The sequence below is a fragment of the Convolutriloba macropyga genome, chromosome 8 (genome assembly GCF_964194025.1).
Source record: "Convolutriloba macropyga chromosome 8, txConMacr16.3, whole genome shotgun sequence".
Classification (NCBI taxonomy): Eukaryota; Metazoa; Xenacoelomorpha; order Acoela; family Convolutidae; genus Convolutriloba; species Convolutriloba macropyga.
In genome coordinates, this window is record NC_134475.1 from 58,933,530 (window position 1) to 58,953,907 (window position 20,378).

At 37.0% G+C, this 20,378-nt stretch overlaps 1 protein-coding gene and 22 non-coding genes across 29 annotated transcripts in view; 22 read left to right on the forward strand and 1 right to left on the reverse strand.

The window, feature by feature from the left end:
* Positions 1 to 3,970: 3,970 nt before the first annotated feature.
* The window catches only part of LOC142344876 (uncharacterized), a 187,936-nt gene continuing 171,528 nt past the window's right edge, over positions 3,971 to 20,378 (reverse strand). For 6 of the 7 annotated variants that reach the window (XM_075396915.1, XM_075396914.1, XM_075396913.1 and 3 more), the window contains 2 exons: positions 4,463 to 4,732; positions 3,971 to 4,143 (listed from right to left, as the gene is read on the reverse strand). In XM_075396915.1, coding sequence (XP_075253030.1) covers positions 4,624 to 4,732 — 109 coding nt within the window. In that variant the 3' untranslated portion in view covers positions 3,971 to 4,143; positions 4,463 to 4,623. The remainder of the gene's footprint in view (positions 4,144 to 4,462; positions 4,733 to 20,378) is intronic. The other variant, XM_075396919.1, reaches the window with a different exon arrangement.
* Positions 4,874 to 4,946, forward strand: Trnaf-gaa (transfer RNA phenylalanine (anticodon GAA)). Its single transcript has one exon. It is a non-coding gene; the product is annotated as a tRNA-Phe (tRNA).
* On the forward strand, positions 7,527 to 7,599 carry Trnaf-gaa (transfer RNA phenylalanine (anticodon GAA)). The gene has a single exon. It is a non-coding gene; the product is annotated as a tRNA-Phe (tRNA).
* Trnaf-gaa (transfer RNA phenylalanine (anticodon GAA)) lies at positions 10,211 to 10,283 on the forward strand. The gene has a single exon. It is a non-coding gene; the product is annotated as a tRNA-Phe (tRNA).
* Positions 11,111 to 11,183, forward strand: Trnaf-gaa (transfer RNA phenylalanine (anticodon GAA)). Its single transcript has one exon. It is a non-coding gene; the product is annotated as a tRNA-Phe (tRNA).
* Positions 11,567 to 11,639, forward strand: Trnaf-gaa (transfer RNA phenylalanine (anticodon GAA)). Its single transcript has one exon. It is a non-coding gene; the product is annotated as a tRNA-Phe (tRNA).
* On the forward strand, positions 12,014 to 12,086 carry Trnaf-gaa (transfer RNA phenylalanine (anticodon GAA)). The gene has a single exon. It is a non-coding gene; the product is annotated as a tRNA-Phe (tRNA).
* Positions 12,461 to 12,533, forward strand: Trnaf-gaa (transfer RNA phenylalanine (anticodon GAA)). Its single transcript has one exon. It is a non-coding gene; the product is annotated as a tRNA-Phe (tRNA).
* Trnaf-gaa (transfer RNA phenylalanine (anticodon GAA)) lies at positions 12,907 to 12,979 on the forward strand. Its single transcript has one exon. It is a non-coding gene; the product is annotated as a tRNA-Phe (tRNA).
* On the forward strand, positions 13,353 to 13,425 carry Trnaf-gaa (transfer RNA phenylalanine (anticodon GAA)). The gene has a single exon. It is a non-coding gene; the product is annotated as a tRNA-Phe (tRNA).
* Positions 13,800 to 13,872, forward strand: Trnaf-gaa (transfer RNA phenylalanine (anticodon GAA)). Its single transcript has one exon. It is a non-coding gene; the product is annotated as a tRNA-Phe (tRNA).
* On the forward strand, positions 14,246 to 14,318 carry Trnaf-gaa (transfer RNA phenylalanine (anticodon GAA)). Its single transcript has one exon. It is a non-coding gene; the product is annotated as a tRNA-Phe (tRNA).
* On the forward strand, positions 14,691 to 14,763 carry Trnaf-gaa (transfer RNA phenylalanine (anticodon GAA)). The gene has a single exon. It is a non-coding gene; the product is annotated as a tRNA-Phe (tRNA).
* Trnaf-gaa (transfer RNA phenylalanine (anticodon GAA)) lies at positions 15,137 to 15,209 on the forward strand. Its single transcript has one exon. It is a non-coding gene; the product is annotated as a tRNA-Phe (tRNA).
* Trnaf-gaa (transfer RNA phenylalanine (anticodon GAA)) lies at positions 15,586 to 15,658 on the forward strand. The gene has a single exon. It is a non-coding gene; the product is annotated as a tRNA-Phe (tRNA).
* Trnaf-gaa (transfer RNA phenylalanine (anticodon GAA)) lies at positions 16,030 to 16,102 on the forward strand. The gene has a single exon. It is a non-coding gene; the product is annotated as a tRNA-Phe (tRNA).
* Trnaf-gaa (transfer RNA phenylalanine (anticodon GAA)) lies at positions 16,926 to 16,998 on the forward strand. Its single transcript has one exon. It is a non-coding gene; the product is annotated as a tRNA-Phe (tRNA).
* On the forward strand, positions 17,371 to 17,443 carry Trnaf-gaa (transfer RNA phenylalanine (anticodon GAA)). Its single transcript has one exon. It is a non-coding gene; the product is annotated as a tRNA-Phe (tRNA).
* On the forward strand, positions 18,265 to 18,337 carry Trnaf-gaa (transfer RNA phenylalanine (anticodon GAA)). Its single transcript has one exon. It is a non-coding gene; the product is annotated as a tRNA-Phe (tRNA).
* On the forward strand, positions 18,712 to 18,784 carry Trnaf-gaa (transfer RNA phenylalanine (anticodon GAA)). Its single transcript has one exon. It is a non-coding gene; the product is annotated as a tRNA-Phe (tRNA).
* On the forward strand, positions 19,157 to 19,229 carry Trnaf-gaa (transfer RNA phenylalanine (anticodon GAA)). Its single transcript has one exon. It is a non-coding gene; the product is annotated as a tRNA-Phe (tRNA).
* Positions 19,604 to 19,676, forward strand: Trnaf-gaa (transfer RNA phenylalanine (anticodon GAA)). The gene has a single exon. It is a non-coding gene; the product is annotated as a tRNA-Phe (tRNA).
* Trnaf-gaa (transfer RNA phenylalanine (anticodon GAA)) lies at positions 20,049 to 20,121 on the forward strand. The gene has a single exon. It is a non-coding gene; the product is annotated as a tRNA-Phe (tRNA).

The following is a 20,378-nucleotide window of genomic DNA, read 5'->3' on the forward strand; positions in this document are numbered from 1 at the left end:
AATTCCGCATAGTTCCTCTAAGAAGTGTTTGAATTCACATATAGTGAATTTCATTATTTAGATGGAGAAGATCTCGTTCGTTATCGGAATTAACCAGACAGATCACTCCACTAACTAAGAACGGCCATGCACCACCGCCCATATAATCATGAAAGATATTCAATCTGTCAATCCTTAAGATGTCTGGACCGGGTGAGTTTTCCCGTGTTGAGTCAAATTAAGCCGCAGGCTCCACTCCTGGTGGTGCCCTTCCGTCAATTCCTTTAAGTTTCGATTTTGCAACCATACTTCCCCCGGAACCAATAAACTTTGGTTTCCCGGTTAATCTCTTGCCAAGTCAAGATCGACTTTGACAAATTGTAGGTTGGTATAGTTTATGGTCAGAATTACGAGGGTATCTAATCCTCTTCAATACTCTGACTTTCGTTCTTGATTAATGAAAACATTCTTGGCAAATGCTTTCGCAGTAGTTTGTCTTGCCACGATCCAAGAATTTCACCTCTAACGTAGCAATACAAATGCCCCCGTCTGTTCCTTTCAATCATTACCGCACTCAGCCAACCGGCATCAATCGAGTAGCGGGTCATTCTCCATTATTCCATGCTTTATTATTCGATCCCAAAGGATGCTTTGAACACTCTAATTTTCTCAGGGTGAAAACACCGTTTCCACAGTTCGTCACATTTAAGTGCAAACTATTTCTTCGATGCGAAGGATGAGCGGAACGAGTCAACAGATTTAACTGAAGACCATGTTGCCGTTCTACTCAAACAGATCCAACTATGAGCTTTTTAAACGCAGCAACTATTGCATACGCTTGTAGAGGCTGGTATTACCGCGGCTGCTGGCACCAGACTTGCCCTCTACTCGTTCATCAATGGAGCTTTTAAGTCCATTCCATTCTGATTACAAACCATAAAGGTTCATATCATTATTTCTAGTCACTACCTCCTCGTGCGGAGAGTGGGTAATTTGCGTGCCTGCTGCCTTCCTTGGATGTGGTAGCCGTTTCTAAGGCTCCCTCTCCGGAATCGAACCCTGATTCCCCGTTACCCGTCACAACCATGGTAGTCCGTTACACTACCATCATAGGTTGATAGGTCAGAAATTCGGAAGTTCCGTCCCCAAGCCGAAGCTATCTGGGATCTTTCAGTTACTAGGACTCATCACGGGATGTGTCTGTACTTAGCAAATCACCCGGTGTAGTCTTGTAAAAGTCTCCGACAGTGTCGGACAATCAGCATGCATTAGCTGCAGGGTTACCGCAGTTATTCATTTAGCTTGCAAATCAACTAATAGATAGTAACTGATTTAATGAGCCATTCGCGGTTCCACTTTTTCAAGCTTCGCTTGCACATGCATGGCTTAGTCTTTCAGACAAGCATATGGCAACTGACAGGATCAATCAGTTTAATTGTACTTTGAACAATCTTTCGATTTGTTCGAATTTAGAAAGACATAGCCTTGCGGCCTCGTCAATCTTGCTTTGAGCTTTTTAAATCACGAAGAGTTTCAATGCATGCTTTGGCATGGCTACTAGTTACTACACAGTACTCTACACACTTAGAGTTACCCACGATTACACATTTCACATGCTGATGTTTCGGCTCGCGCGTACTAGAAACAGCATAATACTATGTGTACTGGTAGATAGCGCTCTGTGAGCATTTCCCATGAGCAGGTTTTGCCCTCCAAATCTCTGTTCTACTGTTACCAATACCGGCTAACAACTGTATCATACTAGGGAGAATTGACTCATGATTTAAAAACCAGATGTTCACATGTCGATGTTTCGGCTCTCGCCTACTAGAAACAACATAATACTAGTCTGTTAAAAATCTCAATCACGCCGCCTCTTCAGATACAGAAGTTTTACCTTTTATTGGTTAGAGAACAGCTTTCCAGCTGTCGACATGGTTACTAGTAACAACACCGTACTCAACACAAAAACTTTTCAACTTCACAACTTTCACATGCTGATGTTTCTGCTTTCGCATACTAGAAACAGCATAATACTTATTGTTTTGTCAAGTAATTTGTGTGTCTTTCCCATGTGAAGTTTCACCGGTCAACAATGTTTCCCTGACCAATTACGGCTACTAGTAGCTGTATAATACTAGGGAAAATGATTGAGGATTTAATATCAGATTTTCACATGTTGATGTTTCGGCTTTCGCCTACTAGAAACAACATAATACTAGTCTGCTAAGAAATCTCGCTCAAATTGCCTTTTCACATACAGAAGTTTCACCTTCTATTGGTTAGAGAACAGTTCTCAGCTGTCGACATGGTTACTAGTAACAACATCGTACTCAACACAAAAATTCTTCAACTTCACAACTTTCACATGCTGATGTTTCTGCTTTCGCGTACTAGAAACAGCATAATACTTATTGCTTTGTCAAGAAGTGTGTGTGTCTTTCCCATGCGAAAGTTTCACCGGTCAGCAATAATTGCCGTGTCCAATTAAGGTTACTCATAGCTGTATAATACTAGGGAAAATGATTGAGGATTTAATATCAGATTTTCACATGTTGATGTTTCGGCTTTCGCCTACTAGAAACAACATAATACTAGTCTGCTAATAAATCTCGCTCAAATTGCCTTTTCACATACAGAAGTTTCACCTCTTCTTGGTCACTGTACAGATGATGCTGTCTGTTCTTTATTTGGTTCTGCTTATTATAAGGAGGGGCATCACTCCTTCCTCCTTGGTTTGCATGCATTAAGCCTGCTTTGTGAAAAGCGTATCTTTCTAGCTTTTCTTCGCCTTACTCGAGTAGGACGATACAATCCAGACATTAGTCAGTCTTGGTGTAAAGTCACTGAGTATTATTCGGTTCTGCTTTATTCAGCAATATGCTGTATAATTGTTGTAATTTGCGAACATATTTGTTCTCAGTTCCGAACTACTAGCGACGACAGATTACCAGCGGTCATGAGCCATCAAGGTAGTTCTTTGGTGCATCAAGTAGAGAGGTGCCATCAAACAACACTTCCCTAATAATGCTACACACATAGAATTTGCTACAGTGCAGCTTTTTACTTTGCAAAATTTGCGCACAAATTTTGCATAGAATAAATGTTTTATCAAGATTTTTAGATCCCCTCCCTTGAGAGAACGTTACTCCTTTAAGTGAACACCCCGCGGCGTCCTGTTGTTATTGCTTATAACCATTTCGCAAGCCGGAGGCATAATGCACTACGCAAGCCGCTACTTTGGCACAGAGGCACCTAGTTTTACACCCGGGACTTCAGGTGGCCCAGTTTTACACCCAGTACAGCGGTGCCAGTTGGTAACCCGGTGGATCCTCGGAGACCAGACATGATCATAGATCAAACCCGATGTATGCTACTCCTGAACGTATAGTATCTCCACTGTGCAATGAAATTATCGTTCGTTTCGGGCCTTCCTATACGTTCAGCAGACAATCGCTAGGAATTCACCTCGTGACCCGTGGTGACCACACTGGATTTCAAGTTTATTGATTTGGACAGACCTGTCATTTATTTTGCTTTTCAGCTTCAGTTCTGCTCGATCTAGCTTGCCTAAGGCTTGATCTCGCTTTGCTCACCCCTGTAGGAGCCTCTACTAGTACCACTCGGAGTAATGGGGAATCCACCAGACCTAATCGATGATGTCGACATCAGTTTAACCCCCTCTCTTTGACGAGTTTAAAGTATATCTTTTCAAAACAGCTGATTCTATACAAATTTTCTTGTATGAGCATGGCCAAGTTTATGCCTCGACTTATGAAAAGACAATGCTCGAAGACCCAATCTTTCAGTACAATTTGACTTTAGTTCGAATCACAAAAAGATTTTTCCTTTACTTTAAGTAGGAAGGTCGACCGTGTACGTTTAGTCAATAACCCCCCCCCCCCCCCCCCCCTCCTCATCCTCTAATAAAAATTGCGAGTCTTTTCATAAGTCGAGGTCTAAATCTGGGAGGAGATGATGAGTTTAGCAATAGGAGTGAGTACCTTCTCTTGGTGTCTGTTAGGGTGACTCCTTTGGGGTTCACTTTGATCTTGAGGATGACAGGGTCCTGGACTGCCTCTGGGTCCACACTTCCCCTCGCCAGTGCCCCCTCCCCACTTAGACCCTCAACCGTCTGGTACGACACGTACAACACCAGACAAGCTATAAATAAAAAATATATAAGCAAAAATTTTTAAAACGAACAAGAACAGGCCATAATGAAAAGATCCGCTCAAATCTTTGACTGCTGAAATATTTATTATATAGTAGTTTAATTCACAGATGAGCGTGTGATTTTTTATCCTTGAAAACCCAGCATGCTACGATCAAATATGGTCACTAACAGAGAACATAATGTCAACAATGATCCAATAATAAGGCTTTTCTATTGAACACATTTCTATGACAACGATTTGAGTTAAAAAGTGAATATGGCCCGGATAATCTTTGTGTTCGAATGAAATTTAGAGGGCAAATTTACCGGCCGAGTTTTGCAGTGACGTCATTGATGAGCACGTTGATGATGCAATTGACATGTTGTCCAGGTCGTACCTTGGTTGAGGCACAGTCAACAAACTCTGGTTGGACATGGAAGCATGTGCATTCCTCAGAAGGGATCCCTGGCTGCCTAGTATCCCTCCATTACTTACTGTGTGGGTGTAGCTGGTTACTTGAGGAGTGTAAGTTAGAAGTGGAATCGCGGATTAAACTGGTGGACCTTTTGGCAACTGGTGGTCTGGCGTTACTTGATCTGTATGCAAACAACCGAGTCTTTCCCAAATACCATCGCAATTGGTCTTTTTTCCTCGTGAATTAAATTCTCGGGATCTATCCCCCCTCCCCCCACCCGAAAAATGGAAAACCCATCGAAAATCGGTTGTAGGTATCTCCCGCCGTGATAGCTCAGTTGGGAGAGCGTTAGACTGAAGATCTAAAGGTCCCCGGTTCGATCCCGGGTCACGGCAATTTAATTGTTCTAACAACGTTTTTTCGAGTTTTCTTCTCTATTGATAACGAATTAACTTCGAAAATATTTGCTGTTCTTAAACTGCAAAAAAAAGGTGTTATCACAAAATAACGACAGTTCAGACAAAGTCGGTTGTAAGTATCTCAAGCAGTGATAGTTGAGCTGGGAAAGCGTTAGAGTGAAGAACGGAAGGTCCCTAGTTCGATCCCGGTTCGCGGAAAACTTAATTTTTGTATCTAAAACATTTGCTGTTGGAAAGCACATCACAAATTGGTTAAAATTATCTCAAGCCGTGAGAGCTCAGTTGAGAGAGCGTAACACTGAAGACCTGAAGGTCCCTAGTTCGATCCCGGGTCGCGGTTAATTATATTGTTCTATGAACGTTGAGTTTTCTTCTCTATTGACCAGGAATAAACTTCTAAAACATTTGCTGTTCTCAAACGAAAAACAATGTGTTTTCACAAAAAACGACAGTTCCAACAAAATTTTTATTCGGATTTTAGCTCATAAGATCTTTAATAATTACAATTAGCCGCGAGGACATGTATAAAGCGTAACAAATTGCTTCATTTGGGTCTGCCTTTGCCAGAAAAAGTTCCAACAGAGTTATTAAAATACATTATAAATATAAAAGCGCTTGTTTTCAGTTTTCTAAGGGCGTTTTTTATGTTGAAGTAAAAAAAGTTTCAGCAAAAACTGGAATATATCCAAAATTGGTTCTAATTATCTCAAATTGTGATCGCTCAGTTGGGAGAGCGTTAGATGGAAGATCTAAAGGTCCTTTGTTCTATCCCGGTTCGCGGCAAATTTAATTGCTCTAAGAACGTTGAGTTTTCTTCTCTACTGATATCAAATAAACTTCTAAAACATTTTCTGTTCTTAAACTACAAAACACAGTGTTTTCACAAAAAACGACATTGCAAACAAATTTTTATTCGCGTTTTGACTCATGAGAGTTTTAATAGTTTACAATTAGGACACGTATAAAACGCGAAAAACTGCTTCGTTTGGGGCTGTGCTTGCAAGAAAAAATTCCAACTGCGTTATTAAAATCCAATATAAATATAATTACGCTTGTTATCAGTCATCAACGGGCTTACTTATATACAAGTGAAAAATTTTTTTTCAAAAATGGAAAACAGATCAAAAATCGGCTAATAGTATATCGAGCCGTGATAGCTCAGTTGGGAGCGCGTTAGGATGAAGATCTAAAGGTCACTGTTTCAATCCCAGGTCTCAGCAAATTTATTTGTTCTAAAACTGTTGAGTTTTTTGTCTACCGATCACAAACAAACTTTAAGAACATTTGCTGTTCCTAAACTACAAAATTTGTTTTCATAAAAACCACAGGTTAAACAAATTATTTGTTTCTCAGCTCATGACAAAATTAAAAACTTACAATTAGGCGCAAGGACAAATATAAAACGTAAAAAAAGCTTCATGTGGGTCTGTGCTTCGCAGAAAAAACTCCAACAGCGTTATTAAAATCCAATATAAACATAATTACGCTTGTTTTGAGTCTTACATGGGGCTTTTTTATGTAGAAGTAAAAAAAAGTTTCGACAAAAACTGGTAAACACAACAAAAATTGGTTAAACAAAGCTGAAGCAGTGATAGCTCAGTTGGCAGAGAGTTAGACTGAATATCTAAAGGTACCTGGTTCGATCCCGGTTTAAGGCAAATTTAATTTTTCTAAGAACGTTGAGTTTTCTTTTCTATTGATCACGAATAACTTTCTGATCCCAACTCTGATCCCAACTCTTCTTCCGATTTCGATTCCTGCTCTATAAAAGGACTCACATTCTTCCGACACTGTGTAGAGTCGCAAGGTGTGTTTTCTTTTTTTAAGATCGCAGTTACCATATTCTTCAATGTCTCTAAGTTTTGGTATTTGTTCAACCAGCCAATAGTTTACAATAGTTTAATAGTTTACAATTAGGCGCGAGAAGAATCATAAAGCGTACACAAAAAATGCTTCGTGTGAGTCTGAGCTTGGCAGAAAAAATTCCAATAGTGTTATTAAAATCCAAATTAAATTTAATTATGCTTGTTTTCAATCTTTCATGGGCTTGTTATGTAGAAACAAAAGAAAGTTTTGGCAAAAATTGGAATTCATCCAATATCGGTTGTAAGTATCTCAAGCCGCGATAGCTCAGTTAGGAGAGCGTTGGATTGAAGATATAAGGGTCACTGATTTGATCACGATATATATATATATATATATATATATATACATATATATATATATATATATATATATATATATATATATATATATATATTTATATAATTATGCTTGTTTTCAGTCTTCCATGGGGCTTTTTTATCTAAAAGTAAAAACAGTTCGGGCAAAAATTTGAAAACCCATCAAAAATCGGTTGCAGAAATACAAAACGTAGATAAAAAACGCTCGGTGTGGATCTGTGCTTGGCAGAGTAAATTCCAACAGTGTTTATAAAATCCAGTATAAATATAACTGTGCTTGTTTTCAGTCTTCCATGGGGCTTTTTTAAGAAGAAGTAAAAAAATTTTGGCAAAAATTGGAAAACGCATTGAAAGTCGGTAGCAAGTTTATCAAGCCGTGATGGCTCAGTTGGGAGAGCGTTAGACTGAAGATCTAAAGGTCCCTGGTGCGATCCCGGGTCGCTGTAACTTCAATTGTTCTAAGAAAGTTGAGTTCTCTTCTCTATTGATCACGAATAAACTTCTAAAAATTTTGCTGTTCTTAAACTAGAAAAAAAAGTTATAAAAAACGACGATTCAAACAAATTTCTAATTGCATTTTAACTCTTGAGAATTTTGGTAGTTTACAATTAGACGCGAGGACAATTATAAAACGAAAACAAAAAATGCTTCATGTGGATCTGTGCTTGGCAGTGAAAATTCCAACAGTATTAATAAAAACCAATATAAATATAATTTTGGTTGCTTTCAGTCTTTCATGGGGATTGTTTATTTAGAAGTAAAATAAAATTTCGGCAAAAATTGGAAAATCCATCAAAAGTCAGTTGTAAATATCTCAAGCCGTGATAGCTGAGCTGGGAGAGCGTTAGACTGAAGATCTAAAGGTCCCTGTTTCGATCACCGGTGGAAGCAAAATCAGTTGTTTTAGGAACGTTTGAGTTTTCTTCTCTATTGATCACGAAAAAACTTCTAAAACATTTGCTGTTCCTAAACTGCAAAAAATGTGTTATCACAAAAAAACGACAGTTCAAACAAATTTTGGTTCGCATTTTAACTCATCAGAACTTTGATAGTTTACAATTAGGCGCGAGGACAAATATAAAACGTAGATAAAAAACGCTTCGTGTGGGTCTGTGCTTGTTAGAGAAAATTCCAACAGTGTTATTAAAATCCAATATAAATAAAACAATGCCTGTTTTCAGACTTCCATGGGGCTTTTTTATCTAGAAATAAAGAATTTTCGGCAAAAATTGGAAAACCCATCGAAAGTCGGTAGTAAGTTTCTCAAGCCGTGATAGCTCAGTTGGGAGTGAGTTAGCCTGAAGATCTAAAGGTCTCGGCTTCGATCCCGGTTGGCGGAAATTTAATTGTTCTAACAACGTTGAGTTTTCTTCTCTATTGATCACGGTTAAACTTCTAAAACATTTGCTGTTTTTAAACTGCAAAAATTGTTTTATCACAAAAAAACGACAGTTCAAACAAACTTTTGTTCGTGTTTTAACTCATCAGAACTTTAATAGTTTACAATTAAGCGCAAGGAGAAATATAAAACGTAGACAAAAAACGCTTCGTGTGGGTCTGTGCTTGGCAGAGAAAATTCCAACAGTGTTACTAAAAACCAATGTAAATATAACTATGCTTGTTTTCAGTGTTCCATGGGGCTTTTTATGTGGAAGTAAAATATTTTCGGCAAAAAATGGAAAACCCATCGAAAGTCGGTAGTAAGTTCCTCGAGCTTTGATAGCTCATTTGGGAGAGATTTAGCCTGAAGATCTAAAGGTCCCTGCTTCGATCCTGGGTCGCGACAATTTAATTGATCTAACAACGTTGAGTTTTCTTCTCTATTGATCACAATTAAACTTCTAAAACATTTGCAGTTCTTTAACTGCAAAAAATGCGTTATCACAAAAAAAACGACAGTTCAAACAAATTTTTGCTCACATTTTAACTCATGAGAACTTTAATAGTTTACAATTAGGCGCTAGGAGAAAAAAAACGTGGACAAAAAACGCTTCGTGTGGGTCTGTGCTTGGCAGAGAAAATTCCAACAGTGTTATTAAAATCCAATTTAAAAATAATTGTGCTTGTTTTCAGTCTTCCATGGGGCTTTTTTATGTAGAAGTAAAAAATTTTTGGCAAAAATTGGAAAACCCATCGAAAGTCGGTTGTAGGTATCTCAAGCAATGATAGCTGAGTTGGGAGAGCGTTAGAGTGAAGATCGGAAGGTCCCTGGTTTGATCCCGGGTCGCGGCAATTTAATTGTTCTAACAACGTTGAGTTTTCTTCTCTATTGATCACGATTAAACTTCTAAAACAATTGCTGTTTTTAAACTGCAAAAAAAGTGTTATCACAAAAAAACGACAGTTCAAACAAATCTTTGTTCGCATTTTAACTCATGAGAACTTTAATAGTTTACAATTAAGCGCAAGGAGAAATATAAAACGTAGACAAAAAACGTTTCGTGTGGGTCTGTGCTTGGCAGAGAAAATTCCAACAGTGTTATTAAAATCCATTTTAAAAATAATTGTGCTTGTTTTCAGTCTTCCATGGGACTTTTTTATGTAGAAGTAAAAAATTTTTGGCAAAAATTGGAAAACCCATCGAAAGTCGGTTGTAGGTATCTCAAGCAATGATAGCTGAGTTGGGAGAGCGTTAGAGTGAAGATCGGAAGGTCCCTGGTTTCATCCCGGGTCGCGGCAATTTAATTGTTCTAACAACGTTGAGTTTTATTCTCTATTGATCACGATTAAACTTCTAAAACAATTGCTGTTTTTAAACTGCAAAAAATGTGTTATCACGAAAAAAAAACGACAGTTCAAACAAACTTTTGTTCGCATTTTAACTCAAGAGAACTTTAATAGTTTACATTTAGGCGCGAGGAGAATTTTAAAACGTAGATAAAAAACGCTTCGTGTGGGTCTGTGGTTGGCAGATAAAATTCTAACCTTGTTATTAAAATCCAATATAAATATAACTGTGCTTGTTTTCAGTCTTCCAAGGGGCTTTTTTTGTATAGAAGTAAAGATTTTTTGTCAAAAATTGGAAAACCCATCAAAGGTCGGTAGTAGGTTTCTCAAGCCGTGATAGCTCAGTTGAGAGACCGTTAGACTGAAGATCTAAAGGTCCCTGGTTCGATCCCGGGTCGCGGTTATTTAATTGTTCTAATAACTTTGAGTTTTCTTCTCTATTGATCACAATTATTCTAAAACATTTGCTGTCCTTAAACTCCAAAAAATGTGTTATCACAAAAAAACGACAGTTCAAACAATTTTTGTTCGCATTTCAACTCATGAGAACTTTAATAGTTTACAATTAGGCGCGAGGAGAAATATAAAAGGTAGATCAAAAACGCTTCGTGCGGGTCTGTTCATGGCAGAGAAAAATCCAACAGTTCTTTTAAAATCCAATATAAACATAACTGTGTTTGTTTTCACTCTTCCATGGGGATTTTTTATGTAGAAGTCAAAAAAATTTCGGCAAAAATTGGAAAACCCATCAAATGTCGGTAGTAAGTTTCTCAAGCCGTGATAGCTCAGTTGGGAGAGCGTTCGCCTGAAGACCTAAAGGTCCCTGGTTCGATCCAGGAAGGCGGCAGTTTAATTGTTCTAACAACGTTGAAATTTCTTCCCTATTGATCACGATTATTCTTCTAAAACATTTGCTGTTCTTAAACTGCAAAAAATGTGTTATCACAAAAAAAACGACAGTTCAAACAAATTTTTGTTCGCATTTTAACTCATGAGAACTTCAATAGTTTACAATTAGACAATTAGGCGGGGGGAGAAATATAAAACGTGGATAAAAAACGTTTTGTGTGGGTCTGTGCTTGCCAGAGAAAATTCCAACAGTGTTTTTAAAAACCAATATAAATATAACTGTGCTTGTTTTCGGTCTTCCATGAGGCTTTTTTATGAAGAAGTAAAAAATTGTCGGCAAAAATTGGAAAACCCATCAAAAGTCGGTAGTAAGTTTCTCAAGCCGTGATAGCTCAGTTGGCAGAGCGTTCGCCTGAAGACCTAAAGGTCCCTGGTTCGATCCAGGGTGGCGGCAAATTGATTGTTCTAACAACATTGAATTTTTTTCTCTATTGATCACGATTAAATTACTAAAACATTTGCTGTTCTTAAACTGCAAAAAATGTGTCATCATAAAAAAAACGACAGTTCAAACAAATTTTTGTTCGCATTTTAACTCATGAGAACTTCAATAGTTTACAATTAGACAATTAGGCGGGGGGAGAAACATAAAACGTGGATAAAAAACGTTTTGTGTGGGACTGTGCTTGCCAGAGAAAATTCCAACAGTGTTTTTAAAAACCAATATAAATATAACTGTGCTTGTTTTCGGTCTTCCATGAGGCTTTTATCAGCAGAAGTAAAAAAATTTTGGCAAAAATTAGAAAACCCATCGAAAGTCGGGAGCAAGTTTCTCAAGCCGTGACAGCTCAGTTGGGAGAGCGTTAGACTGAAGATCTAAACGTCCCTGGTTCGATCCCGGGTCGCGGCAAATTAATTGTTCTAACAACGTTGAGTTTTCTTCTCTATTGATCACAATTAAACTTCTAAAGAATTTGCTGTTCTTAAACTGCAAAAAAAGTGTTATCACAAAAAAACGACAGTTTAAACAAATTTTTGTTCGCATTTTAACTCACGAGAACTTTAATAGTTTACAATTAGGCGCGAGGAGAAATATAAAAGGTAGACAAAAAACGCTTAATGTGGGTCTGCGCTTGGCACAGAAAATTCCAACCGTGTTTTTAAAATCCAATATAAATATAACTGTGCTTGTTTACAGTCTGCCATGGGGCTTTTTTATGTAGAAGTAAAAAATTTTTGGCAAAAATTGGAAAACCTATCGGAAGTCGGTAGTACGTTTCTCACGCCGTGATAGCTGAGTTGGGAGAGCGTTAGACTGAAGATCTAAAGGTCCCTGGTTCGATCCCGGGTCGAGGAAATTTAATTGTTCCAACAACATTGAGTTTTCTTCTCTATTGATCACGATTAAACTACTAAAACATTTGCAGCCCTTAAACTGCAAAAAATGTGTTATCATAAAAAAAACGACAGTTCAAACAAATTTTGTTCGCATTTTAACTCATGAGAACTTTAATAGTTTACAATTAGGCGCGAGGAGAAATATAAAACGTAGATAAAAAACGCTTGGTGTGGGTCTGTGCTTGGCAGAGTAAATTCCAACAGTGTTTTTAAAATCCAATATAAATAAAACTGTGCTTGTTTTCAGTCTTCCATGGGGCTTTTTTATGTAGAATTAAAAAATTTTTGGCAAAAATTGGAAAACCTATCGGAAGTCGGTAGTACGTTTCTCAAGCCGTGATAGCTGAGTTGGGAGAGCGTTAGGCTGAAGATCTAAAGGTCCCTGGTTCAATCCCGGGTCGCGGAAATTTAATTGTTCCAACAACATTGAGTTTTTTCTCAATTGATCACGATTAAACTACTAAAACATTTGCAGCCCTTAAACTGCAAAAAATGTGTTATCATAAACGAAACGACAGTTCAAACAAATTTTGTTCGCATTTTAACTCATGAGAACTTTAATAGTTTACAATTAGGCGCGAGGAGAAATATAAAACGTAGATAAAAAACGCTTGGTGTGGGTCTGTGCTTGGCAAAGTAAATTCCAACAGTGTTTTTAAAATCCAATATAAATAAAACTGTGCTTGTTTTCAGTCTTCCATGGGGCTTTTTTATGTAGAATTAAAAAATTTTTGGCAAAAATTGGAAAACCTATCGGAAGTCGGTAGTACGTTTCTCAAGCCGTGATAGCTGAGTTGGGAGAGCGTTAGGCTGAAGATCTAAAGGTCCCTGGTTCAATCCCGGGTCGCGGAAATTTAATTGTTCCAACAACATTGAGTTTTTTCTCAATTGATCACGATTAAACTACTAAAACATTTGCAGCCCTTAAACTGCAAAAAATGTGTTATCATAAACAAAACGACAGTTCAAACAAATTTTGTTCGCATTTTAACTCATGAGAACTTTAATGGTTTACAATTAGGCGCGAGAAGAAATATAAAACGTAGATAAAAGACGCTTGGTGTGGGTCTGTGCTTGGCAGAGTAAATTCCAACAGTGTTTTTAAAATCCAATATAAATATAACTGTGCTTGTTTTCAGTCTTCCATGGAGCTTTTTTAAGAAGAAGTAAAAAAATTTTGGCAAAAATTGGAAAACGCATCGAAAGTCGGTAGCAAGTTTATCAAGCCGTGATAGCTCAGTTGGGAGAGCGTTAGACTGAAGATCTAAAAGTCCCTGGTTCGATCCCGGGTCGCGGCAAATCAATTGTTCTAACAACGTTGAGTTTTCTTCTCTATTGATCACGATTAAACTTCTAAAAAATTTGCTGTTTTTAAACTGCAAAAATTGTTTTATCACAAAAAAACGACAGTTCAAACAAACTTTTGTTCGTGTTTTAACTCATGAGAACTTTAATGGTTTACAATTAGGCGCGAGGAGAAATATAAAACGTAGATAAAAAACGCTTGGTGTGGGTCTGTGCTTGGCAGAGTAAATTCCAACAGTGTTTTTAAAATCCAATATAAATAAAACTGTGCTTGTTTTCAGTCTTCCATGGGGCTTTTTTATGTAGAATTAAAAAATTTTTGGCAAAAATTGGAAAACCTATCGGAAGTTGGTAGTACGTTTCTCAAGCCGTGATAGCTGAGTTGGGAGAGCGTTAGGCTGAAGATCTAAAGGTCCCTGGTTCAATCCCGGGTCGCGGAAATTTAATTGTTCCAACAACATTGAGTTTTTTCTCAATTGATCACGATTAAACTACTAAAACATTTGCAGCCCTTAAACCGCAAAAAATGTGTTATCATAAACAAAACGACAGTTCAAACAAATTTTGTTCGCATTTTAACTCATGAGAACTTTAATGGTTTACAATTAGGCGCGAGGAGAAATATAAAACGTAGATAAAAGACGCTTGGTGTGGGTCTGTGCTTGGCAGAGTAAATTCCAACAGTGTTTTTAAAATCCAATATAAATATAACTGGGCTTGTTTTCAGTCTTCCATGGAGCTTTTTTAAGAAGAAGTAAAAAAATTTTGGCAAAAATTGGAAAACGCATCGAAAGTCGGTAGCAAGTTTATCAAGCCGTGATAGCTCAGTTGGGAGAGCGTTAGACTGAAGATCTAAAAGTCCCTGGTTCGATACCGGGTCGCGGCAAATCAATTGTTCTAACAACGTTGAGTTTTCTTCTCTATTGATCACGATTAAACTTCTAAAACATTTGCTGTTGTTAAACTGCAAAAAAAGTGTTATCAAAAGAAACGACAGTTCAAACAAATTTTTTTCGCATTTTAACTCATGAGAACTTTAATAGTTTACAATTAGGCGCGAGGAGAAATATAAAACGTAGATAAAAAACGCTTGGTGTGGGTCTGTGCTTGGCAGAGTAAATTCCAACAGTGTTTTTAAAATCCAATATAAATAAAACTGTGCTGGTTTTCAGTCTTCCATGGGGCTTTTTTATGTAGAAGTAAAAAAATTTTGGCAAAAATTGGAAAACCTATCGGAAGTCGGTAGTACGTTTCGCAAGCCGTGATAGCTGAGTTGGGAGAGCGTTAGGCTGAAGATCTAAAGGTCCCTGGTTCAATCCCGGGTCGCGGAAATTTTATTGTTCCAACAACATTGAGTTTTTTCTCAATTGATCACGATTAAACTACTAAAACACTTGCAGCCCTTAAACTGCAAAAAATGTGTTATCATAAACAAAACGACAGTTCAAACAAATTTTGTTCGCATTTTAACTCATGAGAACTTTAATGGCTTACAATTAGGCGCGAGGAGAAATATAAAACGTAGATAAAAGACGCTTGGTGTGGGTCTGTGCTTGGCAGAGTAAATACTAACAGTGTTTTTAAAATCCAATATAAATATAACTGTGCTTGTTTTCAGTCTTCCATGGAGCTTTTTGAAGAAGAAGTAAAAAAATTTTGGCAAAAATTGGAAAACGCATCGAAAGTTGGTAGCAAGTTTATCAAGCCGTGATAGCTCAGTTGGGAGAGCGTTAGACTGAAGATCTAAAAGTCCCTGGTTCGATCCCGGGTCGCGGCAAATCAATTGTTCTAACAACGTTGAGTTTTCTTCTCTATTGATCACGATTAAACTTCTAAAACATTTGCTGTTGTTAAACTGCAAAAAAAGTGTTATCAAAAGAAACGACAGTTCAAACAAATTTTTGTTCGCATTTTAACTCATGAGAACTTTAATAGTTTACAATTAGGCGCGAGGAGAAATATAAAACGTAGATTCAAAAAACGCTTCGTGTGGGTCTGTGCTTGGCAGAGTAAATTCCAACAGTGTTTTTAAAACCCAATATAATTATAACTATGCTTGTTTTCAGACTTCCATGGGGCTTTTTTTATGTAGAGGCAAAATAATTTCGGCAAAAACTGGAAAACCCGTCGAAAGTCGGGAGTAAGTTTCTCAAGCCATGATAGCTCAGTTGGGAGAGCATTAGACTGAAGATCTAAATGTCCCTAGTTCGATCGCGGGTCGCGGCAATTTAATTGTTCTAGCAGCGTTGAGTTTTCTTCTCTATTGATCACGATTAAACTTCTAAACTTTTGCTGTTGCTAAACTGCAAAAAAAGTGTTATCAAAAGAAACGACAGTTCAAACAAATTTTTGTTCGCATTTTAACTCATGAGAACTTTAATAGTTTATAATTAGGCGCGAAGAGAAATATAAAACGTAGATAAAAACGTTTCGTGTGGGTCTGCGCTTGGCAGAAAAAATTCCAACAGTGTTATTAAAATCCAATATAAATATAACTGTGCTTGTTTTCAGTCTTCCATGGGGCTTTATTATGTAGAAGTAAAAAAATTTTGGCAAAAATTGGAAAACCTATCGGAAGTCGGTAGTTCGTTTCTCAAGCCGTGATACCTCATTTGGGAGAGCGTTAGACTGAAGATCTAAAGGTCCCTGGTTCGATCCCGGGTCGCGGCAATTTAATTGTTCTAACAACATTGAGTTTTCTTCTCTATTGATCACGATTAAACTACTAAAACATTTGCAGCTCTTAAACTGCAAAAAATTTTTTATCATAAAAAAAACGACAGTTCAAACGAATTTTGTTTGCATTTTAACTCATGAGAACTTTGATAGTTTACAATTAGGCGCGAAAAGAAATGTAAAACGTAGATAAAAAACGCTTCGTGTGGGTCTGCGCTTGGCACAGAAAATTCCAACAGTGTTATTAAAATCCAATATAAATATAACTGTGCTTGTTTCCAGTCTTCCATGGGGCTTTAGTATGTACAAGTAAAAAAATTTTGGCAAAAATTGGAAAACCTATCGGAAGTCGGTAGTATGTTTCTCAAGCCGTGATAGCTCAGTTGGGAGAGCGTTAGACTGAAGATATAAAGGTCCGTGGTTCGATCCCGGTTCGCGTAAATTTAATTAATCTAACAACGTTGAGTTTTCTTCTCTATTGATCACGATTATACTTCTAAAACATTTGCTGTTCTTAAACTGCAAAAATTGTGTTATTACAAAAAAACGACAGTTCAAAAAAAAACTTTTGTTCGAATTTTAACTCATGAGAACCTTAATAGTTTATAATTGGGCGCGAAGAGAAATATAAAACGTAGTTAAAAAACGCTTAGTGTGGGTCTGCGCTTGGCACAGAAATGTCCAACGGTGTTATTAAAATCCAATATAAATATAACTGTGCTTGTTTTCAGTCTTCCATGGGGCTTTATTATGTAGAAGTAAAAAAATTTTGGCAAAAATTGGAAAACCTATCGGAAGTCGGTAGTTCGTTTCTCAAGCCGTGATAGCTCAGTTGGGAGAGCGTTAGACTGAAGATCTAAAGGTCCCTGGTTCGATCCCGCGTCGCAGCAATTTAATTGTTCTAACAACATTGAGTTTTCTTCTCTATTGATCACGATTAAACTACTAAAACATTTGCAGCTCTTAAACTGCAAAAAATTTGTTATCATAAAAAAACGACAGTTCAAACGAATTTTGTTTGCATTTTAACTCATGAGAACTTTGATAGTTTACAATTAGGCGCGAAAAGAAATATAGAACGTAGATAAAAAACGCTTCGTGTGGGTCTGCGCTTGCACAGAAAATTCCAACAGTGTTATTAAATTCCAATATAAACATAACTGTGCTTGTTTTCAGTCTTCCATGGGGCTTTATTATGTACAAGTAAAAAAATTTTGGCAAAAATTGGAAAACCTATCGGAAGTCGGTAGTATGTTTCTCAAGCCGTGATAGCTCAGTTGGGAGAGCGTTAGACTGAAGATCTAAAGGTCCCTGGTTCGATCCCGGGTCGCGTAAATTTAATTAATCTAACAACGTTGAGTTCTCTTCTCTATTGATCACGATTATACTTCTAAAACATTTGCTGTTCTTAAACTGCAAAAATTGTGTTATTACAAAAAACCACAGTTCAAAAAAACTTTTGTTCGCATTTTAACTCATGAGAACCTTAATAGTTTATAATTAGGCGCGAAGAGAAATATAAAACGTAGTTAAAAAACGCTTAGTGTGGGTCTGCACTTGGCACAGAAAATTCCAACAGTGTTATTAAAATCCAATATAAATATAACTGTGCTTGTTTTTAGTCTTCCATGGGGCTTTATTATGTAGAAGAAAAAAAATTTTGGCAAAAATTGGAAAACCTATCGGAAGTCGGTAGTACGTTTCTCAATCCGTGATAGCTCAGTTGGGAGATCGTTAGACTGAAGATCTAAAAGTCCCTCGTTCGATCCCGGGTCGCGGCAAATTAATTGTTCTAACAACGTTGAATTTTCTTCTCTATTGATCACGATTAAACTTCTAAAACATTTGCTGCTGTTAAACTGCAAAAAAAAGTGTTATCACAAAAAAACGACAGTTCAAACAAATCTTTGTTCGCATTTTAGCTCATGAGAACTTTAATAGTTTACAATTAGGCGCGAGGAGAAATATAAAACGTAGATAAAAAAAGCTTCGTGTGGTTCTGCGCTTGGCACAAAAAATTCCAACAGTGTTATTAAAATCCAATATAAATATAACTGTGCTTGTTTTTAGTCTTCCATGGGGCTTTGTTATGTAGAAGAAAAAAAATTTTGGCAAAAATTGGAAAACCTATCGGAAGTCGGTAGTAGGTTTCTCAATCCGTGATAGCTCAGATGGGAGAGCGTTAGACTGAAGATCTAAAGGTCCCTGGTTCGATCCCGGGTCGCGGCAATTTAATTGTTCTAACAACATTGAGTTTTCTTCTCTATTGATCAAGATTAAACTACTAAAACATTTGCAGCTCTTAAACTGCAAAAAATTTGTTATCATAAAAAAAACGACAGTTCAAAAGAATTTTGTTTGCATTTTAACTCATGAGAACTTTGATAGTTTACAATTAGGCGCGAAAAGAAATAAAGAACGTAGATAAAAAACGCTTCGTGTGGGTCTGCGCTTGGCACAGAAAATTCCAACAGTGTTATTAAAATCCAATATAAATATAACTGTGCTTGTTTTCAGTCTTCCATGGGGCTTAATTATGTAGAAGTAAAAAAATTTTGGCAAAAATTGGAAAACCTATCGGAAGTCGGTAGTTCGTTTCTCAAGCCGTGATAGCTCAGTTGGGAGAGCGTTAGACTGAAGATCTAAAGGTCCCTGGTTCGATCCCGGGTCGCGGCAATATAATTGTTCTAACAACATTGAGTTTTCTTCTCTATTGATCACGATTAAACTACTAAAACATTTGCAGCTCTTAAACTGCAAAAAATTTGTTATCATAAAAAAACGACAGTTCAAACGAATTTTGTTTGCATTTTAACTCATGAGAACTTTGATAGTTTACAATTAGGCGCGAAAAGAAATATAGAACGTAGATAAAAACGCTTCGTGTGGGTCTGCGCTTGGCACAGAAAATTCCAACAGTGTTATTAAATTCCAATATAAACATAACTGTGCTTGTTTTCAGTCTTCCATGGGGCTTTATTATGTACAAGTAAAAAAATTTTGGCAAAAATTGGAAAACCTATCGGAAGTCGGTAGTATGTTTCTCAAGCCGTGATAGCTCAGTTGGGAGAGCGTTAGACTGAAGATCTAAAGGTCCCTGGTTCGATCCCGGGTCGCGTAAATTTAATTAATCTAACAACGTTGAGTTTTCTTCTCCATTGATCACGATTATACTTCTAAAACATTTGCTGTTCTTAAACTGCAAAAATTGTGTTATTACAAAAAAACGACAGTTCAAAAAAACTTTTGTTCGCATTTTAACCCATGAGAACCTTAATAGTTTATAATTAGGCGCGAAGAGAAATATAAAACGTAGTTAAAAAACGCTTAGTGTGGGTCTGCGCTTGGCACAGAAAATTCCAACAGTGTTATTAAATTCCAATATAAACATAACTGTGCTTGTTTTCAGTCTTCCATGGGGCTTTATTATGTACAAGTAAAAAAATTTTGGCAAAAATTGGAAAACCTATCGGAAGTCGGTAGTATGTTTCTCAAGCCGTGATAGCTCAGTTGGGAGAGCGTTAGACTGAAGATCTAAAGGTCCCTGGTTCGATCCCGGGTCGCGTAAATTTAATTAATCTAACAACGTTGAGTTTTCTTCTCAATTGATCACGATTATACTTCTAAAACATTTGCTGTTCTTAAACTGCAAAAATTGTGTTATTACAAAAAAACGACAGTTCAAAAAAACTTTTGTTCGCATTTTAACTCATGAGAACCTTAATAGTTTATAATTAGGCGGGAAGAGAAATATAAAACGTAGTTAAAAAACGCTTAGTGTGGGTCTGTGCTTGGCACAGAAAATTCCAACAGTGTTATTTAAATCCAGTATAAATATAACTGTGCTTGTTTTTAGTCTTCCATGGGGCTTTATTATGTAGAAGAAAAAAAATTTTGGCAAAAATTGGAAAACCTAAGAAGTCGGTAGTACGTTTCTCAATCCGTGATAGCTCAGTTGGGAGAGCGTTAGACTGAAGATCTAAAAGTCCCTCGTTCGATCCCGGGTCGCGGCAAATTAATTGTTCTAACAACGTTGAATTTTCTTCTCTATTGATCACGATTGAACTTCTAAAACATTTGCTGCTGTTAAACTGCAAAAAAAGTGTTAAAGGTCCCTGGTTCGATCCCGGGTCGCGTAAATTTAATTAATCTAACAACGTTGAGTTTTCTTCTCTATTGATCACGATTATACTTCTAAAACATTTGCTGTTCTTAAACTGCAAAAATTGTGTTATTACAAAAAAACGACAGTTCAAAAAAACTTTTGTTC